The sequence below is a fragment of the Lemur catta genome, chromosome 1, assembly GCF_020740605.2.
Source record: "Lemur catta isolate mLemCat1 chromosome 1, mLemCat1.pri, whole genome shotgun sequence".
In the NCBI taxonomy this organism is placed as follows: domain Eukaryota; kingdom Metazoa; phylum Chordata; class Mammalia; order Primates; family Lemuridae; genus Lemur; species Lemur catta.
Genome location: NC_059128.1, coordinates 223,258,936 through 223,285,023, shown reverse-complemented (window position 1 = coordinate 223,285,023; position 26,088 = coordinate 223,258,936). Strand labels below are relative to the sequence as shown.

Below are 26,088 nucleotides of genomic sequence, written 5' to 3'. Positions count from 1 at the left end.
TGTCCAGATAATTTATTTCTATTTTTAGTAGAGACGGAGTCTCGCTCAGGCTGGTCTCGAACTCCTGACCTCGAGCGATCCACCCGCCTCGGCCTCCCAGAGGGCTAGGATTACAGGTGTGAGCCACCACGCCCGGCCCCAATTAAGTATTTTTAAAAGGAATCATAAAGCAGAAGAAAATATTGGAAAACAGCTGATCTATGCATGGCAAAACACTTCCCAAACATAAAAACAAAGAAATTATAGAAAGAAAAAAAACTTTCACCAAATAATTTTCCCTTTCAAAAATCGTAAGAAATTTAAAATGCATACTACACAATATGAAAAATATTCACAGCAAATTAGTGGGCTGCTAACTTTACTGTGTCAATTGAAAAGAGAAACTAAAATTTTAATAGAAAAGTACCTTACAGGTAATTAAAGAAATGTAAATTAAAATGAAGCCATTTTTTTGCCTATTAAATACAGCTCAAAAATAAAACTTGTAGTAAAAGTTATCTTTCTAAAAACAATTTGATTATAAATATCAAAAAGCTTTTAAAAATCTAGTTTCACACAAATAATTCTACTTTAGAATTTCTACCCAGAGAAAATTATAAAGCTTTTAGTAGAATGTTAAGTGAACACTATGAAAATAGTATATAAAACTGCACAGCAGTGTGTAAGACTACATATAATAAATGTGTTAGATAAAATATACATGAATAGGGAAAAAAACCGAAGGAAATAAACTATTAGTAGTAATATTGATAATACTTCTAGATAATAGTTATGAGTAACTTATATTCTTCACAGTTTTCTCTATCTGGCAAATTTTCTAAAATGAAAAAATACTATCTTTATACTCAGTTAAAACAAACCTTACAAAAAAAAACATAAGCAACAGTATAAGAGATGTCACAAAACAATTTTAGAAGTGGCAAAGTAGTGGTCTGGAAAATAAACATGTTAGCAACTAAAGAGAACACCTGAAGAGGAACAGTCAAGAAAAAAGCTTCATGGCGGAGGCTCCTGAAACAGAGATAGACTAGGGAGGCTATTAAGGAAGGGTTCTATACCCCCAAAATTAACAGGCTAGAAAGAAGAATGACACTAAAATCTTAAGGTAGAAATTCCTTACAGCCTTTCAAAGCTCTTTATCTCACAGGCACTAAAGAAACTTACTGTTTCAAAGAGGAAAATAAATAATGTGAACCATGTTATTTTAGGAGAGATTAAGCTGTTTTGAAGGGAAATAAATTAAGCGGAGTAATTGCTTAATATAGTAGAAGGATAAATAAGGTGGGTACAGCAACAACCTTTGTGTGTGAGAAGATAGGGACCAAAATAAGGTAATTAGACATAGATCTAGTAAAATTAAGAATCAACAACCTCTGGTGACTTGCTATACAAAGTGTAAGAGAAGAGATGCCAATTATAACTACAAAGTTTCAAGTGTGGATGAATAGGAGAACAGTTATGTCATTACTTGGAGTGGGAAAAAAATCAAGACTTGGAACTTGCTTTGTGGGGGGAAGAAGATACATTGTGAGACAAATGTGAGATACTGCAAGGACAGATATCCAATAGGCTACTAGACACATGGGAATGGAACTTGAGATAGGTCAGAACTAGATGTAAAGATTAAGAACTTCATTCCATCAATAAATATTGAGACCCTATATATTGTTGCAGGAACTATTAGATTATAGAAGCACAGAAATGAACAAAACTGACATAATCCATCTCTAAAATGTTACAATCTAGTAATTAGACAGTTACAATGCAGTGTGATTAATGCTCTGATGGATGAAACAAAAGCAGCAGCACCTAACTTAAGAGTCCGGGGTCAAACAAGGCTTCTCAGAGAAATAATGTTAGTATCAAGACCTGAAGAATGAGAGAACATTAGTGTAGCAGTGTGGATATGTGTGAAGGCGGTGGTCAGAGGAGCGGGGGATAGAGGCATACATTCCATGCAGAGGGAACAAAGAATGTGTTAAAGCTCAGAGTTGAGAGTGGTCATAGCTAATTCAAGGAACAAACATGTCAAGAACATAGAGCATGGGGTGGGAGACAAACTTTTTTTTTGAAAAGCAAATACACTGACACAGTTTAAAAAACTCAGAAGGTAGCAAAAAAAAAAAAAAAAGAAAAAGAAAGAAAAAATAACAAAAACATAAAAATTCAGACATATGATGAAGAACTACATAATTTAAAGCCTCCTCCTTATTCCCATACTCCAGCTACCCAGTTCTCCTCAGAAACAACCAGTGTTATCACTTTCTTGTGTAATCATCCAGAGAAATTTTATACAAATATAATCAAACATATATTCTTTTCTTCTCCTCTCTTCATCTGAACTGTCTGAATTAAGCACTGAAAGGGATGAGTAAAGATGGAGTTAACAGGACTTAGTGACTGATGAGAGATGTGGAGAAGAAGGAGGGATCAAGCTGATGTCCAGGTTTCTGGCTTGGGTAACTGTTGGTGCCATTCACAGAGACAGGGAAGATAAGCAGAGGTTCAGATTATACAAGAGGAAGTGAGTTCCCTTGTGTACAGAATAAATTTAAAGTAAACATATTAGAGTTGGAAGACATCTGAGAGAACAAATCCAACCTTCTTAATTTTAGAGATCAGAGAAGAAAAGACATTAAATGTCTTGGTGAAAGTCAGAGTTGGTTAAGAAGGAACTAAAGCTAAAACCTAATCCCCAGCTCTCAATGTATATACACAAGGGTGATCATTGAAGTTATAAGATCTATGAATGAAGCTGAAGTATTACCCTATGGAGGATGTCCACAAACAGGAGGGAACACAGGAAAAGAAGTTTGCTAAGGAGAAATAAATGGTCAATGAGGCAGAAGAACCAAAATACTCCAACATCACAGAAGTATAGGAAGATAATTTAAAGATGTCATCAATACATCTGAGATATCAGGAAGAAAAATGGCTAGAACAATGCAATGTGAATGATGTGTCTTGATACAGAAGTTGAATGGAGTAGGGAGTGACATTAGGAGCTAACAAGGAAGAATCTTCTTCACATCGGAGACTTATCATATACAAAAGTAGGAAGCTATCAGAGATGATGATATCAAGATGACAGAGACAGAGAGAAGATGCTACTAGAGGTTTTTGATGCTCACAAGAACCACTTCAAGTAGTAATAGAGGAAAATAAATCTGCTTCACCAAAAGAAAAAGTCACTATTCTAGGAGAACCCAAAATTGCTGCAAAGAACAGGTCGAGTCAGAGATACTAAAGGTATTGAGAGTAAATGCCTAAGCCAACATTTTTAAACATTAGTGAAAAAAAGTACCAATTTTCCCCAATAGTACGGAGTTAAACACTATAATAGAAACATGATCATGGAGCTCAATGAACTATTTTGAGGGAACAAAATAGCTACCACTTATTCATACCTGTGTCTGAATATCATCCCCTGTGACAATGTTTCCCACAGCCCGCAAAGCAGGAGAAACCACTTTATAATCATTATGCCTGCAACCATAAAAAGAAATGTTATAGCCAACAGTTCTATCCTTAGTCTCTTTTCCTTAGAACCAAAATCCAAAAGAAATAATGTGATAGGATTTTAGAGCAGAAAGGGACCTACTATGGTGGTTATTAAGAGAACCTTATCATGATGACAGAATGATATCCCCTAGAAGAACTGTCTTTCCCCTTATTTAATATTTCTGGAAAAAAAAAAAAAACCCTACAAAATTTCCTAGTAATCTTTCCCAGAAATTACTATCACCTAGATTGCAAGTTTTCCCTCTCATTCTTTAATACAGGTTTCATTTCCTCTTTACTTGGTCTTCCAAGGTTGTTGAGACAATAGAGAACAAATAGATAACATTTATTTAACACTTTTAAGTTTTATAAATAAAACCCTCCACAAAGCCCTTTTTATATATTTGAAGACAGACACTAAGTCCTGATTCAGGCTAACTAAGTCAATATCCTTAAATTTTCCTTAAAGGTTTTATTTTCTCTTCCTTTTAATGAGACTGATCACTCTTCTCAAACCTATGCCAGTTCCTTCACATTTAAGAGCTGATAGAAAATAAACAAAAAAAAGAAAAGAAAAGAAAGAAAAGAAAAGAAAAAAAAGAAGGTGTTTATTTCCAAATAACTTGTGGGTCAAACAAAAACTTGTAAGAAAGTGAGAAAGTGTTTATAATTATAGCAATAATAAAATACTATATATCGAAACTGAAAAAAAAAAAAAAAAAGCTGATGACGAAATGGTTGAAATATATAGTAGTCTAGTGACTAAGGAATGCAAAGGATTACTTCCCAGATTTTGAATGATGTACTTCTGACTCCTACAGCATCATACTGCCTTTAATTCACAATAGCACTACACTACCGATCTGCATCCAGTCTTTGGCCAGCTAGAATGCCAGAGTTTTGTATTCTGTACTTTATACTTATCTAATCCATTCCACATGTCACATTTGGGACAATATCCTCTAGCATCTAATTTGTACTTCATTTAACTTTCATGTTGGTTGTAACTGTACCATTTCCCTATTATGATATATCATTCTACGTTTTTTCTTCAATAGCATTATCTAAACCTTTGATTCATACAGTCTCATTATTTATGCCATGAGTAAATCTTCCACTCCATTATCAAAGGCATCATAAAGAGATAAAGTAAAATAATATAACAGTTAACACTAGTCTAAATTAAACTTTAAATGAGACAGATGAAGAATGACTATTTTTAGTGGCAAAATGCCTTTTGAGTCCAGTGGTTGATCTCACGTTATCTAGTATAAGCTTGGAACTATACATTGGTTTTCCAAATGTTTCTGCTGAAAGACTGCTAACAGCAGAAGAGAGGTTCTTTTAAAAGTCTCAAAGAAACAAAGCAAACAAAAGATGTGACATCAACATAAACAGTAACAAAAAAGAGTAGCCCAAAGCACGATAAATCAGTATAATGTACAATCAATTATTATTATTTAAGTATTAGCAACTAGAGAACTAATATGGGGGGGAGGGGAGTAGACACTTTCTTAAAGATATCTTACATCAGCAGCTCCACAAGTCTCCTACATACTCCTGCATCAATGACTGCTTGAATTTTATCATTGGGTCCATCTGATAGATACGAGAGGGCCCAGCAGGCATCAGCCAGTACATCAGTGTCACTGACAAATAGCAACCAGGAAAGGACATTCAGACAGGGGGAAACCTGTGAAAGGAAGATGATGCTATGAAATTCAATAGAATAAAAGCCAGAACTGTGATGAAATACTAAAGAAGGCAACCAGGTTGCCTTACACTTAGTGACTTCTAGGGTGATTTACATTTCTAGAGATGGAGTAGCAAATGACAGTTCCATCTTTGGGAATGCTATCAGTGGTCTTACACTACCTTGATGAGGTAGTCAAAGCCCAAGGAAAATAATTTCAGGCAGCAAAGTTTTATATATACCAATTCTTGAAATGAGATTCCTTGTCACAACACATTGTAGACCAAAGATGTAAAGGAACTTTCACAAATGCCAAAGCTAGGAAATTCTGTATTTTAGATACTTTGTCTTAAACAAAAAATGCTAAGATTTTAAGATGAATTTAGAGCCTTTACAAGCAGTGAAAAATGATCCCAAATTAAAACAAAAACAAGCAACTACCAATAAGCTATTTCTCTATAAACAGATAAAATTATAACATTTTAAATTTTATCAAAAATTATCCTCCTGTTCAATTAAATATTGGCTACCACACATTTTTAATTGCACTTTTTTCTGCCAATTTCCCACAAGCATAGTCCTTACCTTTGCAAATTCTGGAGGTGGGCTTTTACCTCTACAGAGATTAGACAAAGCCCATACTGCATTCCGGGTCATGGTCAGGCGGTTTTGCTTTGAAAATAACCTATAAGCATGATAGTACAAAGGTAAACTATATAAGAGACATTAATTCTCTAATGGCATAAGATAAATATTAAACTAATGCTTTTGATAAACAGATGTCATCAGATAGCTTTTCTTCAGAACAATAAAAGTTTATTAATTCTAACATAACTAATTCAGAATTTTGACACTGGGATAAGACAGGGTACTTGAAGAAATGATCTGAACAATTAAACAAGAAAATACCTGGAATGAAAAATAACACTAGGAAATTCAAAATGGTTTCCAAAGATGTACTGCTTTCTGGGGCTGGGGGGTGGGGGGAGGAGAAGAAGAAGAAGAAGAAGAAGAAGAAGAAACTTACTGCAAAAGAGGGGGAAGGATATTGCAGTCTAAGACATAGTCCCTGCACATGGTACTATCTCCAGCAATGTTGCCAAGAGCCCAGACTGCCTGTGAAAGAAGCATTCATTAACAATGGTTATATAGTTTAATTCACTCACAATTCTTTCACAAAAGATGCCAGTATATAACAATAACACTTTATAAATCATGTAACAGTTAATTAACATATTATATACAAGGAAATTAACTAGTAACACTCCTAACATCACTCATCAGGGAGTCAAATGAAATAGAAGATAAATAATATTCTAAAGTATATAATATTCTAAAGTATATAATAAATAGAAGGAAATGTGAACATTCATGGTATTAAGTTTATAAAAGGGAAGAACCAATTCTTATATTCTTTATCTTAGGGGACCCGATCCTCACTCTTAAGGAACATTTCTTACAGCCCTTGATATACAACAGAGATTCAAATGGCTTATGCAGCTGATTAAAAATGTATTGTATGCTTGCTTACAAGAGAAAACAGTGAACAAAGAATTTAAGAGCAATAAAAATGCACATAACTTTACTAAACTTTTGGGGGTGACGGATGTAATTATCTTAATTGTGATGATGGCTTCATGGGTATATACATATGTCAAAACTCATCAAATTGTGCATTGTAAATACATGCAGTTTATATCAATTATACTTCAATAAAGCCGTAAAAGAAAATCATACTCATTTAGCAGTGATTTGCCTTTATAAATCTGATAAAGTTGGCAGTAATAATAAATTCACGTTTTCTGTCTTTTTCTGCACAAAAGTGGCAAAGACCTGCTACTTTAATCAACACTAGAGATTTCTACTAAAAAAAACCTCTATTAGTAACTGCATACATGGCCTTAAAAAGTACATCTTATAGAGCTTAAAGAATTTCAGGTTTAGAAAGGGAAGATTGTTTTATGCTGCAGAAGCTTCATGTGTATTTACAGCTGCTCCCATTACCACCTAAGCTCCACCACAAACCTCCCCCACCCACTCTTCCTCTCACCCCATGTCTGTGGAAAAACTATCTTCCATGAAACTGGTCCCTGGTGCCAAAAAGGTTGGGGACTGCTGGTTTTATGTGTCTAGGAGAAATTGTGCCCATATTCACTAAGAAATTTTCTATTTTGGTTTAGATTTCTAGAACACTCCCTGTGACAAACCATGGATTAATCATAGCCAAGCGATGAAACTCAGGTCCTGAATATGACTGAGAGAAAAACTTTATTCTTTTAACTGCTTCTTTTTATTTGTTTCATTTTTTACCTGTTCCTGGACATCTTCAAACTCTGAGCTGAGCAGCTCTATGAAGATGGGCACAGCTCCTGCCTGAATCACAATCCGGGTCTGAAGAGAATTTCCTGAAGCAATATTTGTCAGTACCCAAGCTGATTCAAACTATAAAGATAAAAATAATTTTCATTATCTTATTAGAATTTAAAAGCTTATTTACTTATAATAATTACGTCTTCTGTACATGAAGGAAAGAGTCAGAGATCATTATTCAAACATAACCTATTAGTAGAATACTATATTAATACTAAAAGAAGATTCCCAGGAGAAATACCACAGCCTAGAAGAATATTCAGGGTGTTTAAAATTTCAGATGAAGGTAGAGTTGACATGAGACTATAAAAAGAATGAGGGAGTGTATCACATGCTGATATGGATGATACGGAATGATCTTCCAAGAAAGAAATGAAGGAAAACAAAATGCAAATTGTGTACATTAACATGGTATCATGCTATATTTTCTAAAAGGGTTAAAAAGAAATATATGCATTAATTTACTTATTGCACAGATTATCTCTAGAAGGAGTCATAAGAAACTGTAAATACTTGTTGCCTGCATGAAGAGGTCTGGGTGACTGGGGAACAAGGATGGGAAAAACTTTTCACTAGAAAGCCTATGTATCTCTTTTGGCCTTGTACCATGTATATTATCTAATAAAAAATATAATTTAAAAAAATTCAGTGGTATGCCCTGTGAATCAGAGATCAGTAATAAATCATCAAAAGATGTACCCTGTGATTCGTCTAAACTTTTGGATCAATTAAAAGGTAGCTGTCCTATGGAAAACTAAATCACCAATCTTTGGGGGTGGAGGAAGATAGAGGGCAGACAATCTGATTTAGCACAATCCAAAGCTATGCGAATAATAGCAAATTCACAGTAGAAGACACTTAAAGAGATGTTCAAAGAAAACTATAAAAATGACATACATGAGTGAGATAAAGTGGTTTGGTAGCCTAACTGAACATTGATATTATAGCAGCAGAGAGGCCCAGACTAGGAGTACCACAGTTAAAGAGAAAATATATTCCATCTGATAACTTTTTGTTATAATAAAAATACAGAAGACTTGTAGATTAAATCCCAAATATCAGGAAATAAAAACTCTTCATACATTCATCTCTGTAATTAAATTACTAATGAAAGCAATGCTTAAATCCTTTCAATCTGTCTGAACTAAAACTTTACATTTGTACAGTACTTTATATTTTCAAAGCATTATTCACATACTTTCAGGTGATACTCATTACAACTCAGAGAAGTAAGGTGTCTCTTGCTTTTCTAATCTGTGAATGAGGAAAACTATCAGGAAAAGAGCCACCATTTTGACTAGTAACTTGAGTAATGTTATACAGCCAAAGAGAAGGACTAGTTTACAGCCTCCTAATTTGGTATCCTGTGAAACCCAGACATAGTTTCCTCTCTGAAACATGCCTATAACACTGGAATATTTCAATTGCTCGTAGTTTTGGTATCTAGGGTAAGAAATTTCAAATAATAGTAGGCCAGATTATTTCTACTATTAAAAAAAACCCTGTTCACCTAGAATATAATTTCTTTTGCTTAACTAGAAAAATTATTCAGTAAACCAGAGTTATATGATGTGAGTATAAAAGCAAACTGTCCTACCAGAAGGCAGGCTCAAAGTTTAGCAAATAGTCATCAGATACCGCAGAGATCAAGTCAAAGGAAATGAAAATGTGAGGAAAAGCAATCTGGAAAGAATAAGTAAGATCAGCATACATATCTACCTATATCAAAGACAAAAAGGATTGCAGTGAGATTTTGATGCAAAAGAAATGATAATAATAACCTGGGTAGATAAGGGATATATTAGTTATTAGTGAGAAAAAGATCACTCAGAATACTAATTGGTGCCAGCTTTCAAACTGCCATTTCATGAGTTTAGCACCAAAGATCTCAGAGAAAATAAGAGAAAGTTCCAGAAGCTACTCAAGTGAATAAAATGGAGAAGCAAAACACATGAGAGTAACAATGATTAAGAAAATGAAAAATGAGTAACAGCCTGAACATGGATGGTAAAAAATTAGAAATTAGTACATTTTAGCAAAAGAATAATATGCCAGAGTTATGTTTATTACCAAGAAGTACACAATGATGACAACCTTTAAATGCAAAGATTTAAGAATGAAAATCAAAAAGTAGTTTTGTTATTATCAGGGACAGAAGTAGATGGACGCATAACTATAACCACAGGGACACTGAAAACACAGCCATATGCATGTATTAACAAGGCATTAGAAGTATACACGCACAGGGTACTGATTACTTTGGTGTTTTCACATTGTGAAAATTCATCAAGCCGTATTTGTGAAATCTCTATACCCATGTGTATGTTTGTGGTATATATGTATATATGAATGTACGAGAGAGGAGGAGTGCAAGAGTGAGAATTTCCCTCACCATAGGCCTCTGTTAATGTTGGAAGAAGCAACTATCCAATGTATTTAACTGTATGCTTTTTAAAAACTGGATATACTTTAAGCCTGCAGTCTCCAACCCCAGGCCGAGGACCAATAGTGGTCCATGGCCTGTTAGGAACCAGGCCACACAGCAGGAGGTGAGCTGCAGGCAAGCAAGTGAAGATTCATCTGTATTTACAGCCACATCGCTGGCATCACCGCATAAGCTCTGCCTCCTGTCAGATCAGCAGCCGCATTAGATTCTCATAAGAGCACGAACTCTACTGTAAACTGCACACTCCTTAAGAGAATCTAATGCCTGATGATCTGAGGAGGTGATGCTGGCACTGGGGAGCAGCTGCAAATACAGATTATCATTACCAGAGAGGTTTGACTGCATAATAAATGCAATCTGCTTGAATCATCCTGAAACCACTACCCCCAGGCCCCCTGAGGCTGTGGAATAACTGTCTTCCATGAAACCAGTCCCTGGTGCCAAAAAGGTTGGGGACCACTGCTTTAAACTACATAACTTCCCCTTCATCATAGACTGTACTTTAAGCTGTATTTCACTGAGATTTACTGTCTTTTTTTAATTTTGTTTTTTAAAAATGTTTCAGCTTTGGATGCTATACTAAAATTTAACAAGAAAGAGAGTTGTGAAATGGGAAAGTCCAGAATCAATGACAAACACAAATGCATGAAGTTAAACAGCCCCCAAAATTAATTTAAATATGTAACCACTGAGACTCAAGAGAAAATCAGTAACCTGAAAAAATGAAAAAAAAAAAAAAAAAAAAAAAAAAAAAATCTAAGAAACAGTATTACCTAAAATAGCAAATGGTGGCCAAAATAACTATAATCTTTACTTCCTTTTCATTGTTTTAAACTATTGTTATATATATATTTTTTTTTTTATTTTTTTTTTTATTTTTTTTTTTTTTGAGACGGAGTCTCACTTTGTTGCCCGGGCTAGAGTGAGTGCCGTGGCGTCAGCCTAGCTCACAGCAACCTCAAACTCCTGGGCTTAAGCGATCCCACTGCCTCAGCCTCCCGAGTAGCTGGGACTACAGGCATGCGCCACCATGCCCGGCTAATTTTTTCTATATATATTTTTAGTTGTCCAGATAATTTTTATTTCTATTTTTTTTTAGTAGAGACGGGGTCTCGCTCAGGCTGGTCTCGAACTCCTGACCTCGAGCGATCCACCCACCTTGGCCTCCCAGAGGGCTAGGATTACAGGCGTGAGCCACCGTGCCCGGCCACATATTCTTAATATTCCAAGAATGGCATCGTACAAAGAAACAACCTATCATGCAGCTATAACTTCTTATAAATTATAATTCCACTATTATTTTTCACTGTCCAGAACTTGCTAAATAAGGCTACAACTAAAATCTGCAAACTGAAGGTTTGATGTTTTCTCTCTCCCCTTTCTTAGTCTCTACCTTCTGGCGCTCAGTTCCTTATATAAGGAAAATGAGAATCCAAAGCTGAAGTACTTCTGACCTCCTATCAAGTTTCCCACTCCAGGTTGAGGTACGCCTGGTTCCCTTTCTCCATTTGGATCAGGACTCTGTTGCTGGCCACTTTGCCGGTTCCACTCTGGTTCCTAGCAAATGCCAGGCTCACCTGGAGAGCAAGTGAAAAGAAAGGCTCACATCAGAAAAATAAACCCAGATATCAAACTCTGCAGAGAACAGTGCCTGAGTCATCTGAGCAACCTTTGAGGAAAGGCAGAAAGATCAATGAAGATGGGAAAAGACACAGGAGGATGAGGCTTACTGCAGTTTATCACATTAAGCTTTTAGAGGGGACAAGAAAGGCAGGAAAGGGAAACTAAGCCAATTTAATTCAAATTTACAACTTTTAAAGGAGTACCTGTCCAATGTTCACAATAGGAGATAATTTACTTATTTCTAGCTATTTTTATAATCTTCTATAAGGCTTGGGAATGTAACATCTCAGCACTACAAAGATGCTGAGAGCCTGGACTCAAAGAATCAAAACAAAGTGGGCTCACAGGACACACCATAAACCAGACCACCAGTCTCATGACAAAAGGCTCCAGTATATCTGAGACCTAGATGTCACTGAGCCTGAGAATGCTTTTAGCTAAATGCCATTGTTTGCTTCCAAAATCCTAGATTCCAACCATGTTCACTTGCAGTTTGAGGGCAAGTGAGTATCAGGTAGCAGTGCCGAGGCATGTTTATATCCCTGGTTTCAGGTGCTTCACTGATTTCCGAAGCCAGAAAGAAATTAAAGAGATCCTTCGCTAGGATTCACAATTCTATACCTATGGAATGAAGAAATTAAGTTTGTTCATAGGATTTATCCATGAGATTATCTCTCTTATTTATTTCCTCTTGGCACAATATAGTATGACTTAGTTTCTGGAAGAGAAATAGCAAAAGCCCTATTCAAAGACCCACTATTCATATTTATAATAAGTAGGTAGGGGTATCAGGGATAGCTAACATCTTAGTGCTCTCCCAGTAGACAGAGGAAGGAGTCCCCTCCAAGTTTTCCAGAGCCATGTCTAATTATTTGCAGACATGGCAGAGCAAAAAGTCTCACGGCTTTAAGGTCTCTCTCAATATACTTGCTCCTATTGTTTCTAAGGTGGACAAAATCACCCATTAGTCACACTGGAGAGAGAACACCATGCTGTTTTAAGTGTGCACAGCAGAAAAGCTGGAGATGTCAACTCTTAGATAATAAGCAGGTGGGTTATTTCTCAGAGTCTTAAGACAGCTAAAGTGGAAATCATGAGGTGGTCACTTCCAGAGGAATCATTTTGCTATCTTTCAGCCTAATTATTAGTATGTACAAGGGTGGAATCTGGGAATTTAGACAAAAACTAGAGCTTTCTGAAGGCTTTCATCTTCATATTAAAATATAAGTTCCAGGATAACAGAGTACTGAATCAAAAAATGATGTAGAATTTACATGTGTTAGCCAAAGAGGGCACTGTCTAAACTGCTAGAACAAGGAGTAAATTCAATCTCTTTCAAATATTCTCATTCCCAGAGATAGGACAGAAACATTTTTTTAGCACAACAAAATGATAATTTTCCCTACCTCCCTCTTCCTACAAAGCATTTCAAATGATAAACTGCAGTAAAGCTTCTCATTTGGTCCCTCTGGTTCTCTTGGCAAGTTGCTTAGGGGTTCAGGCTCTGTTCTCTGCAGTGTTGGCTGTCTGGATTTCCTTTTTTCTGAGAAAAGTCTCTCTCTTCCCTTGTTCTCAGGGTGAACGTGATTATTTTTCAGGTGTCTGACGATCCTGGCCTTAGATGGGGACCAGAATTATAATCCAGGAGGCAGCTAGCAAAACAGAATCTTGATTCAAATGAACACAGGGATTGGTAAATGTCAAACTGGAGAAGAAAAACTGATGGGACAAAGAAGTACTCTACCTTTTCTGGATTTCTTATTTTTCCTCTGGAAAGAACTCATCACTGCAACAAAGAGTGTAAAAGAAGAAGAAAAGGGGGGTGGGGGAAAGGAGAGAAAATATCAAGACAAATCATCAATTTTTTCGAATGATCTACAATGGTCTGAATAGTAAGGAACCTGGGGACAGGAGCTATCATTTACAAAAATGCCCCAGTCCCTACATGGCATCAGCATTAGAGTAAAGCAAAAGCACACAAATGAGGTCGGGGGAGCTATTTTTATGATTTACTTGTAATTGTCAAATATTTACTTGGAAAAATAATCACATTTTGTGAACTACTTGGCACTTAACCAATTATTACAGTTGCAGAATCTCTCTAAAGGGCCTAAGTCCTTCAGATTAGATCCTACAAATAAATGAGAATTTAGGGATCACAGGTAGGTTAATAATAGACTGACTCAACTGGCTACTACAATGAAGTCTAATCACTGAAAAATACCACCAGTTTACTAAAAATACGTTATTCCGGAAAAAAACAGCACTGTAAAATTTCCAGGTAACTCCCAGGATGAGAGTTAGTTGACAGGTGATGCCTTTCATTGTGAAAATTATTCAATCCAGAGGTTGCAGAATTTCTTCTTGGAATCCCTATACAGTACAGTACTAAAAGCCTAAATTGACAGTACTAAGCACACAGATTCCTGACAAGGTTATCTTGTTGCCAGCTTTTTTGGGGTGGAGGGTGGATTAATTAGGACCAGGTTTGGGAATTAGTGAGTCTGATCTAGCCCATGTTACATCATCCCAAGAAAGCCAACAAGTATAATCTAAAACTCCCTCATAATTTTATGTGGCCCACACACAGGTTCCTGTCTATAATGGCTCCACCACTGCAAACATTTCCCTATTAAACACCATAAAACATTTTCAATGATTAAAACTGACAAGAACTATAGAGTACAGCCAAAGCCTTTGTGTTAACAAAGCTGTAAGTTTGCAATGTAGTTGTCAGAAATATTATAAAAAAATTTAACTCTTCACATAGATTAAAATAAGTAATAAATTTGTATACAAAAGTTTTCAAAGGGAATTAAGTTATCAGGCAAGAAATGAAAATTTTGTTCGCACCTGCAGTGTGCAATTCTCCTTTCGTTTGAGGAATTCCACAAACCTCGCCACTACTCCTGGTGTACTGATAACTTCATCAATAGGAGGGTTAGGTTCTGTTTCCCCATAAAATAAAAGGAAAGAAAAAAAGGAATCCTTTGATTTCAACGCAAGAACTTGACAGCTCAAAATTACTTCATAACATCCCTCCCTCCATTTACCATCTTCTTCATGTTGGAAATCTACCCAAAGAATAAATAAATAAATAAAATTGAGTTCAATCACCTTGAGACCAGGGTAGTCTGAAAGTTCTCACAAAGAAGGTAAGTCTTAATATGAAAATGGAGGATGGGTAAAATTCTTAAATCAAAATTACTGCCTCCACTGTTTTAGAAAACCTAGAAACTGGGGGCAGGGGGAGATTGAAAGTCATTCACTGTTAGTATATACTTCCTTCTAGCCCTTTTTTTGTACTTGGTTTTCAGTCTGTTTTTGTTTAACATAAACTGTCTTGAGAGTCAGTATTATGGGATTCTCAGTATGCCCGCAGAATTTAATTTTGTACCTGTAGTGATAAGTAGAAGCCAGCAAGAATTCACTAAGATTGACTTGCCAAATTAACCTCGTTTTCATTTATAATACAGTATCTTATAAATGAAGTCAATAAATACAAACTTACTGAGTGAACAGAAATGTCATGGACAATCACATTAATAATTTCAGCAAGAGATCTGACAAAGTTTTTGACAATTTGTATGCAACAATGCCAGAAAAATGGCAGTCAGAGCACAGTAATTACAGAAATAACATAGGCAATAAAACAACAGGAATAAATTCAGCAAAGGCAGTTTTTAGAAATTCATATGACTTCACAAATAAGACCTAAAAATAGTTTGTAAATAAAAGTGGTAGGGAGTTTAGTCTGCTGATAATTCAATAAAATATTACTAAGCCATGACTACAAAAATAACATAATATGTTGTACTACATTATTGGAATACAGTCTTAAGACTAGGAAGGTAATCTCTCATCATACACTACAGTAATAAGAACATATCTAGAATACTGTATTCTAGTTATGACATTTTTAAGAGGAATGTAGGCAAGCTAGAATATATGCAAGAAAGTAGTAAAGTGTTCGGGCCTTTAAAAAAAATACCTAGAAAACCTAGGTAGCCTAGAAAACCACTAGGCTCAGCATGCTGAAAAGAATTAAGACTTTTCTTTAACAGGAGTAGGAAAGTATACCTTCCTTCAAATATTTAACAAGTTCTCATGCTAAAGACATTTTTTTTTTGTTATTGTGGTAGGTTTGTATTCTACTTAACTTTAAGGGCTATATTAATGTTTTTTAATATAATGGTTGTTTAAGGTCGCTAATGACTATCAACAGTTTAGAGTCGCTAATGACTATCAACATTTTAATATGGTTCAGGATTTTTTTTTTTTTTTAATAATACGTTCCAGAGAGAGAAACAGGTCAGTTTCCATGAGTGGAGAAAGACCAGTTCAGGATTCTTTTTACTTGCCCAAGGTGACAGCAAGTATCAGATACCATTCTATACTAATTATAACAAAAAAGGTAGCTACCCTGCCCACCAATAAATCCATACTTTCAGAGATAAACTGCTAACATTAAAATCAATAATTATTGCTCTTTCAAGTGATAGTTTAAAAACTGTTATATAAAAAGAGTGAAATTTCTCAATTTGAATTAACATGAAATTTTGACTACTATTCACTATAAGGCCTTTTATAAGACAGCTCGAAAATGAAAGTAATGCTGTTTTCTGCTCCTGCGAAGATTCCACAAATAAATAAGGAAATTTGAAAGTTAGGCATGGTTCACAATTACACATATGTCTGTATATTTCTTTTTATTCTTTGATTGATAATCATACTCCAAAACAAATTATCTGTGATGTGAAAGATTATGGGAAAGTTATATTTTGTAGATAGATGAAAAAATATACTCAATATATTCATAGCTCACCTTTTGAAAGCAGTTTCCTGAATTTCTGTGTTGCTGACAGCTGTTGCTCGGGGCTATTAGAAAATATCATTTCAATCATGTCAGAAGTGATGACACCACCCTGGGATCATAAACAAAAAGCAAATAAAATAAAACATTGACTTTAATCCAAAGGTAAACAAAGATAACATATTATGACCAAGTTATTAAGTTAATCATACTTCTCCAGAAGTTATAAAAAGGTAGGACAAACTTTACATATAAAAATGTGTAAGTGTAAGGCCCGGCGCGGTGGCTCACGCCTGTAATCCTAGCACTCTGGGAGGCCGAGGAGGGTGGATTGCTCGAGGTCAGGAGTTCGAGACCAGCCTGAGCAAGAGCAAAACCCCGTCTCTACTAAAAATAGAAAGAAATTATCTGGCCAACTAAAAATCTATATAGAAAAAATTAGCCGGGCATAGTGGCGCATGCCTGTAGTCCCAGCTACTCGGGAGGCTGAGGCAGTAGGATCCCTTAAGCCCAGGAGTTTGAGGTTGCTGTGAGCTAGGCTGACACCATGGCACTCATTCTAGCCTGGGCAACAAAGCGAGACTCTGTCTCAAAAAAAAAAAAAAAAAAAAAGTGTAAGATAATTAGTAATGTAATGAAGCCAAATTCTTTGTCTATCATTAAAAAGCTCACAATAGTGAGAAAGTAATCTTAGTAACACTAAGACAAGGGGCTTATTTTTCTTCCTCTCCTAGCTCATTACATGGCTGGCTATTCTTTGTTATCCAGATTAAATGTAATGTTAAGTTCTAAAGGAAAGCTTTTTATGACCTACAAACCTAAGGCAGCCACTCTATGTCTTCTGTATCACCCTACTTTAATCCTGTGCCCAGCCCTTATCACACTACCAGATATATTTCTGGGTTATTTGTTTATTGCCTGGGTTCCCCCAGTATACTGTGATCTCCTTGAAAACCACAGACCCATCTATCTTACCACTCTACTACTGATGGCTGGCATACAGGAGATACTCAACAAATATTTATTTAATGAGTATAGCGTAGTCCTATATAAATCACAGATTCTAGCCACTGCCAAATTCAACACCTGACTCTTACCTAAAATTTTTATTTTCTTAACTTTTCAGTTTCCCACTACAACCTATCCCCAGTATTAGCAGTTAACTTTTTTCCTCAGGATCATCTGCCACAATGTAACAAAGTTCTTATTTCATGAAGGGTTACAGTCAACAAAATGAATTGTGAGGAAAGTTACACTGAGCTGTAAATGCTGGATAACTGGCAAGTAATACCTAACACTTAAGAATTCCCACGGGGAATATGAAGTATTCTGCTCAAGAGTCAGGAAAGTAACTATTTTCAAAGTTCAAACAAAGGTCCCCGTAAGATTTGTTATGCATATGCTTGCATATATACACACATATATACATTCATATATATATATAAAATAAATATCTTTTTCTTCCCTCTCTCATCCTTTTTAACAAGCTGTAATGACTTGACATTATACCATTTTAAGTATTGTTACCTTTACATTATAGTATTTAAGTCATAGGCTATCGAGAGGAGGAATGAACATCACCCAAAGATTTCACAACCTCTTCTGGGGAAAGTGCACAGATGCTCCTCAACTTAAAATGAGGTTTCATTCCAATAAACCCCTCATAAGTTGAAAATATCCTAAGTTGAATATGCATTTAATACAACTAACCTACCAAACATCATACCTTAGCCTAGCCTACCTTAAACATGATCAGAACAATTACATTAGCCTACAGTTGAACAAATAATCTAACAAAGCCATTTTGTAATATAATGTTGAATATATCATGTCATTTATTGAATACTGTACTGAAAATGAAAAACAAAATGGCTGTATGGGTACTCCAAGTACTGTCTCTACTGAATGCATATCACTTTTGTATCATTGTAAAGTCAAAAAATCCTAAATCAAACCATCATAAGTCAAGGACCATCTGCACATTTTCAGCTGAAAAAAAGAAAGTTGTATCATCTTAGGTGAAGGTACAATTTTGTTGTCTTTATTTGAGACTAAATATGGTGTAAGGAAATGTGCATGGATACCAAATGGACAAGGAGTAGACTATGATGGTTAATTTTATGTGTCAGCTAGACTAGGTTATAGAACCCAGTTATTTGGTCAAACACCAGTCTAGATGTTGCTGTGAAGACATTTTTCAGATTTGAGTAACATTTAAATCAGTACACTTGAATTAAATAGACTGCCCTCATAATGTAGGTTGGCTACATTCCAATCAACTGAAGCCCTTAAGAGCAGAGAATGAGGTTTCCTGAAGAAAAAGAAATTGAGCCTCAAGACTACAATATCAACTCTTAGCTAACTTTAGAGCCTGCAAGCTTACGCTGCCCTACAACTTCAGACTTGCCAGCTCCCAATCATGTGGGGCCACTTCCTTAAAATAAATCTCTCTCTCTCTCTCACTGGTTCTATTTCTCTGGAGAACCCTGACTAATATTAATACAATCCATAAAATACTTTATATTCATGTAACACCACTTTTAAAAAAATTGGGAAGATTGACTTTCTTAAAGGACTAGAAGAATTTATCACAAAATGATAGCTGTGGCAATAATGTCTGTATCAATTCCAAAGGAAATTATACTCCCTTCCTAACCCCCAAAGAAAGCTGGTTCATATAAACTGGAGATCTATGCAGTGAAATAAATAAAAAAACTATAATATACCATGTATAATATGTCACCATTTACAAATAAATAAATAAATAAGAAAAGGCAAACATTTATTTTCTTTAACACACAAAAAGCTCTCAAAAACAATAAATAAGAATCAAATAACAGTGGTTGCCAGTGGGGAAAAATACAGTGTTACTGAGGTAGAGAAAGATATATATTTTTCTTTTTTAAAAAACCATGCATATATAAATACATGATCTATTTAAAAATTACAAAATTAATTACAATACACTGAAAACCTATACAGGTCTGATCCACATAAATAAAGTATAATTTTTATTTCTTCTGTAACTTAAAAAAAGTTACAAAATGGTTTTACAACAGAAAATTCCAACAGTTCTGATGTGGAACTAATTTTTTAAATCATTTAAATGTCAATTTTGTTAATGAAATGAGTACTAAATTGTTATTTCATTTAAAGTATCTCTTATTATTCAACTTTTAAGGAATAATTTTATAATGACTTTTATAAGTTTTTATTGAATTAATCTTTATAATTTAGTCAATTTTGTTTAAAAATTATCCAAAATATAATAAACATTTAATGAACCATAAGATTAAGTATGTGGCTCCTGTTTAAAAGTAAAATGCCAAGTACTTTTTTATAGCCACCTAAACTTTCTTTTTTTTAATTCAAAAGAAGATCTCTATCTCATATCTTCATCACAAAAAAACTAAGACAGTTCATTATCTTACTTACTGGAGCCATCTCCATGTTATTAATCTGCGCCTCATGAAAGCCTCCATCTGACATAACTTCTTCTTCTGTTTCTTCTTCTGCTGTAGCAACATTTCTCCGCTTGAATAACTGAAATATAAAAGACTGTTAGTAATGTAATTCTAACACAAGGGAGTTCAACATCCAAACACTAGGCACCTCATTTAAAAAGGCAACAGGGATGAAGCTCTTTGAAAATCATTTTTAAAATTCTAAATCTTGTACTACCTTCCAGCCCTTCCTGATGAGGAACTATTTCAGATTTCTCCATATTCTTATAATTGAATATAATTAACTATCACAATATACTATACCCATACTTGACAAGGTAATAGTTACTAAGAAAGGCCTGACACCACATGCCATAAAAAAGGTAAAGCTGGAAAAAAGGGCTGAGGCAAACTTGGCCATTTCCCTCATCCCTTTACGTGAAGTATGCAACAGTATAGTTTTTACAATACATCACGGAAAATAAGGATAAAAAGTACACCCAAATGACTTAATACTTCCCTCCTAAGCTTCAAAGACAGTGCTATGAGGCTTCTGACTTTCCCAACCTGTCCAGCAACCAGTGACAAATGACAACTGCTTGAACAGTACCTTTAAAGCATCCATTTGTGTAGGCAGTGGAGACTAGTTCCCCCCAAAATCAGCCAACTAAAGTGATTTCCATTATATCCTTAAGAGGCCTGGGTAGTACATTTACTCCTTAAGCCATGATGGACTAACAGTACTTATCCTCCCCCCATCCTAAACAAGTAAAAAGCAGACAAAATACATGAAAAAAAACCAAAACAAGCCCCATGATTGCCTCAGATTATTGCCTAGGAGTTTCCAGGCTGCAGTGGAGGGAAGGTAAACCCAAACAGAGCTTAGACTCCTTGAATTGAGGTAACAGAGTTCAGAACAGGAGTCCAAGACACCTAAAATTCACAAGGCAGGGAATAACACCGAAAAAATGCCAAAGCCCTACAGAAGGTTCCCTTTGAGTCTTAAGTTAGTATTCATCAGCACAAAATCATGTTCTTCCAGAAGACAGAAGCAGAGGGAGTACTTCCTAACTTATTCTATGAGGCCATAACCAACTACCAAAGGCCTATTTATCAACAGTTTATTTTACCCAATACATCATTTGCAGCTATCAAGAAAAAATTATGAGGCATATTAAAGGATAAAAAACACAGTTTAAAGCGACAGAGCAAGCATCAGAACCAGATTCAGATATGGCAGGGATGTTGGAATTATCAGACCAATAATTTAAAATTACAATTAATACACTAAGGGCTTTAATGGATACAGTAGACAGCATACAGGAACAGACAGACAATATAAGGAGATGGAAATTCTAAGAAAGAATCAAAAAGAAATGCAACGGCAATTTTAAGCAGTAAGAACAAAATGGGAGGTATTAATTTACCAGACTTTAAACTATACTACAAGGCTGTGGTTATTAAAATTGTATGGTATTGGCACAAGTACAGGGACACAGACCAGTGGCACAGAACAGAAAATCCAGATATAAAACCATCCTCATATAGCCATGTAATATTTGACAAAGCAGACAAAAACATACTCTGGGAAAAAGAATCTTTATTCAATAAATGGTGCTGGGAAAACTGGATAGCCACATGTAGAAGACTGAAACAGGACCCAAACCTTTCGCCTCACAAAAATCAAATCACAATGGATAACAGACTTAAACCTCAGGTGTGAAACTATTAGAATTCTAGAAGAAAATGTGGGAAAGACTCTATATAGACATTGGCCTAGGCAAAGAATTTATGAAGAAGACCCCAAAGGCAATCACAGCAACAACAAAAATGAATAAATGGGATCTGATTACATTAAAAAGCTTCTGCACAGCCAAAGAAGCAGTCATGAGAGCAAACAGACAACCTACAGAATGGGAAAAAATTTTCTCATGCTACACATCCAATAAAGGACTGATAACTAGAATCTATTCAGAACTCAGGAAAATCAGCAAGAAAAAAATCAAACAACCCTATCAAAAAGTGGGCAAAGGACATGAATAGAAATTTTTCAAAAGAAGACAGAAGAATGGCCAACAAACATATAAAAAAATCCTCAGCATCTCTAATCATCAGGGAAATGCAAATCAAAACCACAATGAGATATCACTTAACTCCAGTGAGAATGGTCTTTATCAAAAAGTCCCATAACAATACATGTTGGCGTGGGTGCGGAGAGACAGGAATACTCATACACTGCTGGTGGGACTGCAAACTAGCGCAACCCCTGTGGAAAGCAATATGGAGATACCTTAAACAGATTCAAGTAGACCTATTATCATTCGATCCAGCAATCCCATTATTGGGCATCTACCCAAAAAAACAAAAGTCATTCTATAAAAAAGACATCTGGACCCGAATGTTTACAGCAACACAATTCACAATCGCAAAGATGTGGAAACAATCCAAGTGCCCATCAATACATGAGTAGATTAATAAAATGTGGTATATGTATACCATGGAGTATTACTCAGCTATAAGAAATAATGGTGATATAGAATCTCTTATGTTCTCCTGCATAGAGTTGGAACCCATTCTACTAAGTGAAGTATCCCAGGAATGGAAAAATAAGCACCACATGTACTCACCATCAAATTGGTTTCACTGATCATCACCTAAGAGCACATTTGGGGATAACACTAATCGGGTGTCAGGCAGATGTGGGGGGTGGGGAGGGGATGGGTGTATATATACATAATGAGTGCGATGCATACTGTCTGGGCAATGGACAGGCTTGAAGCTCTGATGGGGGGGGTGGTTAAGGGCAATATATGTAACCTAAACTTTTGTACCCCCATAACATGCTGAAATAATAAAGAAAAAAAAAGAAACGCAATGGATCAAAACCACTGTAACAGAAATGAATGCCTTTGATGGGCTCATTAGTAAAATAGACACAGCTAAGTAAACGATCTCAGAGCTTGAGGATATCTCATTAGAAACCTCCAAAATTGAAAAGAAAACAGGAAAAGTACTGCAAAAAAAAAATAGAATAGAATATCCAAGAACTGTGGGACAGCTACAAATGGCATAATGAACATGTAATGGATTACCAGAAAGAGAACAGAGGCAAAAACAAAAGAAATATTTTATAAAATAATGCATTAGAATTTCCTCAAATTAATGTCAGACACCAAACCAAAGACCCAGGAAGCCCAAAGAACACCAAGCAGGATAAATTCAAAAACCAAAAAACTAAACACACACACACACACACACACACACACACACACACACACACACAAAACCCCACTACACTTAGGGATATCATTTTCAAACAACAGAAAATCAAAGATAAAGAAAAAGACTCCTAAAAGAGAAAAAAACACCGTACCTATCTAAGAGCAAAGATAAGAATTACATCCAACTTCTCCTCAAAAACCACACAAGCCAGAAGAAGGTGAAGTCAAATATTTAAAGTATTGAGAGAGAAAAAAAAAAAAAACACCAACCAATTCCGTATCTTGTGAAATTATCCTTTAAAAGTGAAGAAGAAATAAAGACCTTCTCAGAAAACCAAAAACTATTGCCAGTAGAACTGCTTTACAAGAAATGTTAGAAGTCCTTTAGCAAGAAGGAAAATTATATAGGTCAGAAACTTGGATCTACATAAAGGAAGAATATCAGAGAATGAATAAGTGATGGTAAAATTAAAACTTTTATTTTTCTTATTATTAATTTACCTAACAGTTAATACTTTATTTAAAATAATAACAGCAAGAATACATTTGATTATGTATGCTTATGTGTATATACGTATGATCACATATGTTTCTGTATAAGTGAAATAAATAACAGTGATACCAGAGATGGAAGGGAGAATAGGAATATCTTATTACAGGGTACTCACACTACCAGTGAAAATGTACAGCGTTATTTGGAAGTGGACTTGTATTCATTGTAAATGCACATTGCAAACTCTAAGGTGCACACTAAAAAAACAAAAAAAATAAGATGCATATTCCAAGAAAGAAGAGAAAATGCAAACCATATAAAATGCTCAATTAAAACCACAAAGGCAGAAAAAGAGTGGAAGACAAAACTTGGAACGAAAAACAAGGTTAACAAATAGAAATCAGTAACAAATATGGTAAATATTAATTCAACTATATCTACAATCACTCAGAATATCAATAGTCTCAGTGTACCAATTAAAAGACAGAGATTGTCAGAGTGGATCAAAAAACAAGACCCAACTATATATTGTATACAAGAAACCTACTTTAAATATAAAGACACAAAGATTATTAATAAAAGTAAATGGAGAAAGATATGCCATATTAACACTAATCAAAGTGGGAGTAGCTATAATAATTTCAGACAGAGCAGACTTCAAAGCAAGGAAAGTTATCAGGGATAAAGAGGTGCACTGCATAATGATAAAGAGATCAATTCTCCAAGACATAACAACCCTTAACATGTAAAAGTTTAACAATAAAGTGTCAAAATATGTAGGCAAAAACTGACTGAATTGCAAGAAGAAATAAATGATTTCACTATTATAGTTGGAGAATTCAACACCCCTCTATCAGAAATGAATACAGGCCGGGCGCGGTGGCTCACACCTGTAATCCTAGCCCTCTGGGAGGCCAAGGCAGGTGGATTGCTGGAGGTCAGGAGTTCGAGACCAGCCTGAGCGAGACCCCGTCTCTACTAAAAACACAAATAAAATTTATCTGGACAACTAAAAATATATAGAGAAAAAAAAAATTAGCCAGGCATGGTGGCGCATGCCTGTAGTCCCAGCTACTCGGGAGGCTGAGGCAGTAGGATCACTTAAGCGCAGGACTTTGAGGTTGCTGTGAGCTAGGCTAACGCCACAGCACTCACTCTAGCCCAGGCAACAAAGTGAGACTCTGTCTCAAAAAAAAAAAAAAAAAAAAAAAAAAAAAGAAATGAATAGATCAAGCAGGGAGAAAACCAATATGGACATAATAGAATACAATATCATTAATCAACTGGATATAATGAATATCCATAGACTAATTCATGCAAGAACAGCAGAATACACATTTCTAAGCTCACATGGAACATTCAGCAAGTTAGACCACATTCTGGGCCATAAAACACACCCTAACAAATTTAAAAACACAGAAGTCATAAAATGTCTGTCTGCTCTCAGCCCACCATAAAATTAAATCAGTAACAGAAAGGTAGCTAAAAAAAAAAAAAAAATCCCCAAATACATGGATATGAAATAACAACACTAAGGCCAACACATGTGTCAAAGAAACCTTAAAATATTTTAAACTAAATGAAAATAAAAACACACAACTTGTCAAAAATTTGTGGGATGAAGCAAAAGCAGTACCTAGGGGGAAATTTATAGCATTGAATGTATACAATAGAAAAGACAAAAGATCTAAAATCACCCAATCAATCACCTCAGAAAACTAGGAGAAGAGCAAATTAAATCCAAAGAAAAAAGAATAAAAATGAGAGCTGATATCAATGAAATTAAAAATAGGAAATCAAAAGAGAAAAATCCATGAAACTAAAAGCTGGTTCTTTGAAAAGATCAATAAAATCTATAAGCCTCTAGCCAGGCAAACTAATAAAAAGACAGAGCACACAAATCACTAGTATCAGAAATGAAAGAGGGGAAATCACTAAAGATCCCATGAACAAAAGAATACTATGAACAACCCTATTGCCAAAAATTTGATAACCTAGATAAAATGAACCATTTCATTGAAAGACACAAAACTACCAAAACTCACACAACATTCTGAATAGGCCTATATTAAAGAAATTGACCAATAATAACCTTCCAAAACAAAAACACCAGGACCAGATGATGGGTTCACTGGTGAATCCTAGACAACATTTAAGGAAGAAATTATATTAATTCTCCACAATCTCCTACAGAAGACAGAAGCAGAGGAGATACTTCCTAACTCATTCCATTAATATAATTGCCAGCATCAGACTAATATCAAAACCAGAGTCATTGCAAATAAACTACAGACCTCTCTTAAGAACACAGGTGCAGAATCTGCAACAAAATATTAGCAAATAAAACCCAACAACGCATAAAAAGAATTATACACCATGATCAAGTGGAATTTATTACAGGTGTACAAGACTGGTTCAACAGTTAAAAATCAGTTAATATGGCCAAGCGTGGTGGCTCACGCCTGTAATCCTAGCACTCTGGGAG

The 26,088-nt window shown here is 35.2% G+C and overlaps 1 protein-coding gene across 1 annotated transcript in view; it reads right to left on the bottom strand.

Moving 5' to 3' along the window:
- KPNA1 (karyopherin subunit alpha 1) overlaps positions 1-26,088 on the bottom strand; it is a 67,255-nt gene that overhangs the window by 14,159 nt on the left and 27,008 nt on the right. Inside the window, exons 3-10 of the mRNA XM_045540149.1 lie at positions 19,882-19,989; positions 16,459-16,558; positions 14,487-14,581; positions 7,505-7,636; positions 6,222-6,310; positions 5,780-5,879; positions 5,031-5,194; positions 3,408-3,486 (exon numbers count right to left, since the gene is read on the bottom strand). Coding sequence (XP_045396105.1) covers positions 3,408-3,486; positions 5,031-5,194; positions 5,780-5,879; positions 6,222-6,310; positions 7,505-7,636; positions 14,487-14,581; positions 16,459-16,558; positions 19,882-19,989 — 867 coding nt within the window. The remainder of the gene's footprint in view (positions 1-3,407; positions 3,487-5,030; positions 5,195-5,779; positions 5,880-6,221; positions 6,311-7,504; positions 7,637-14,486; positions 14,582-16,458; positions 16,559-19,881; positions 19,990-26,088) is intronic.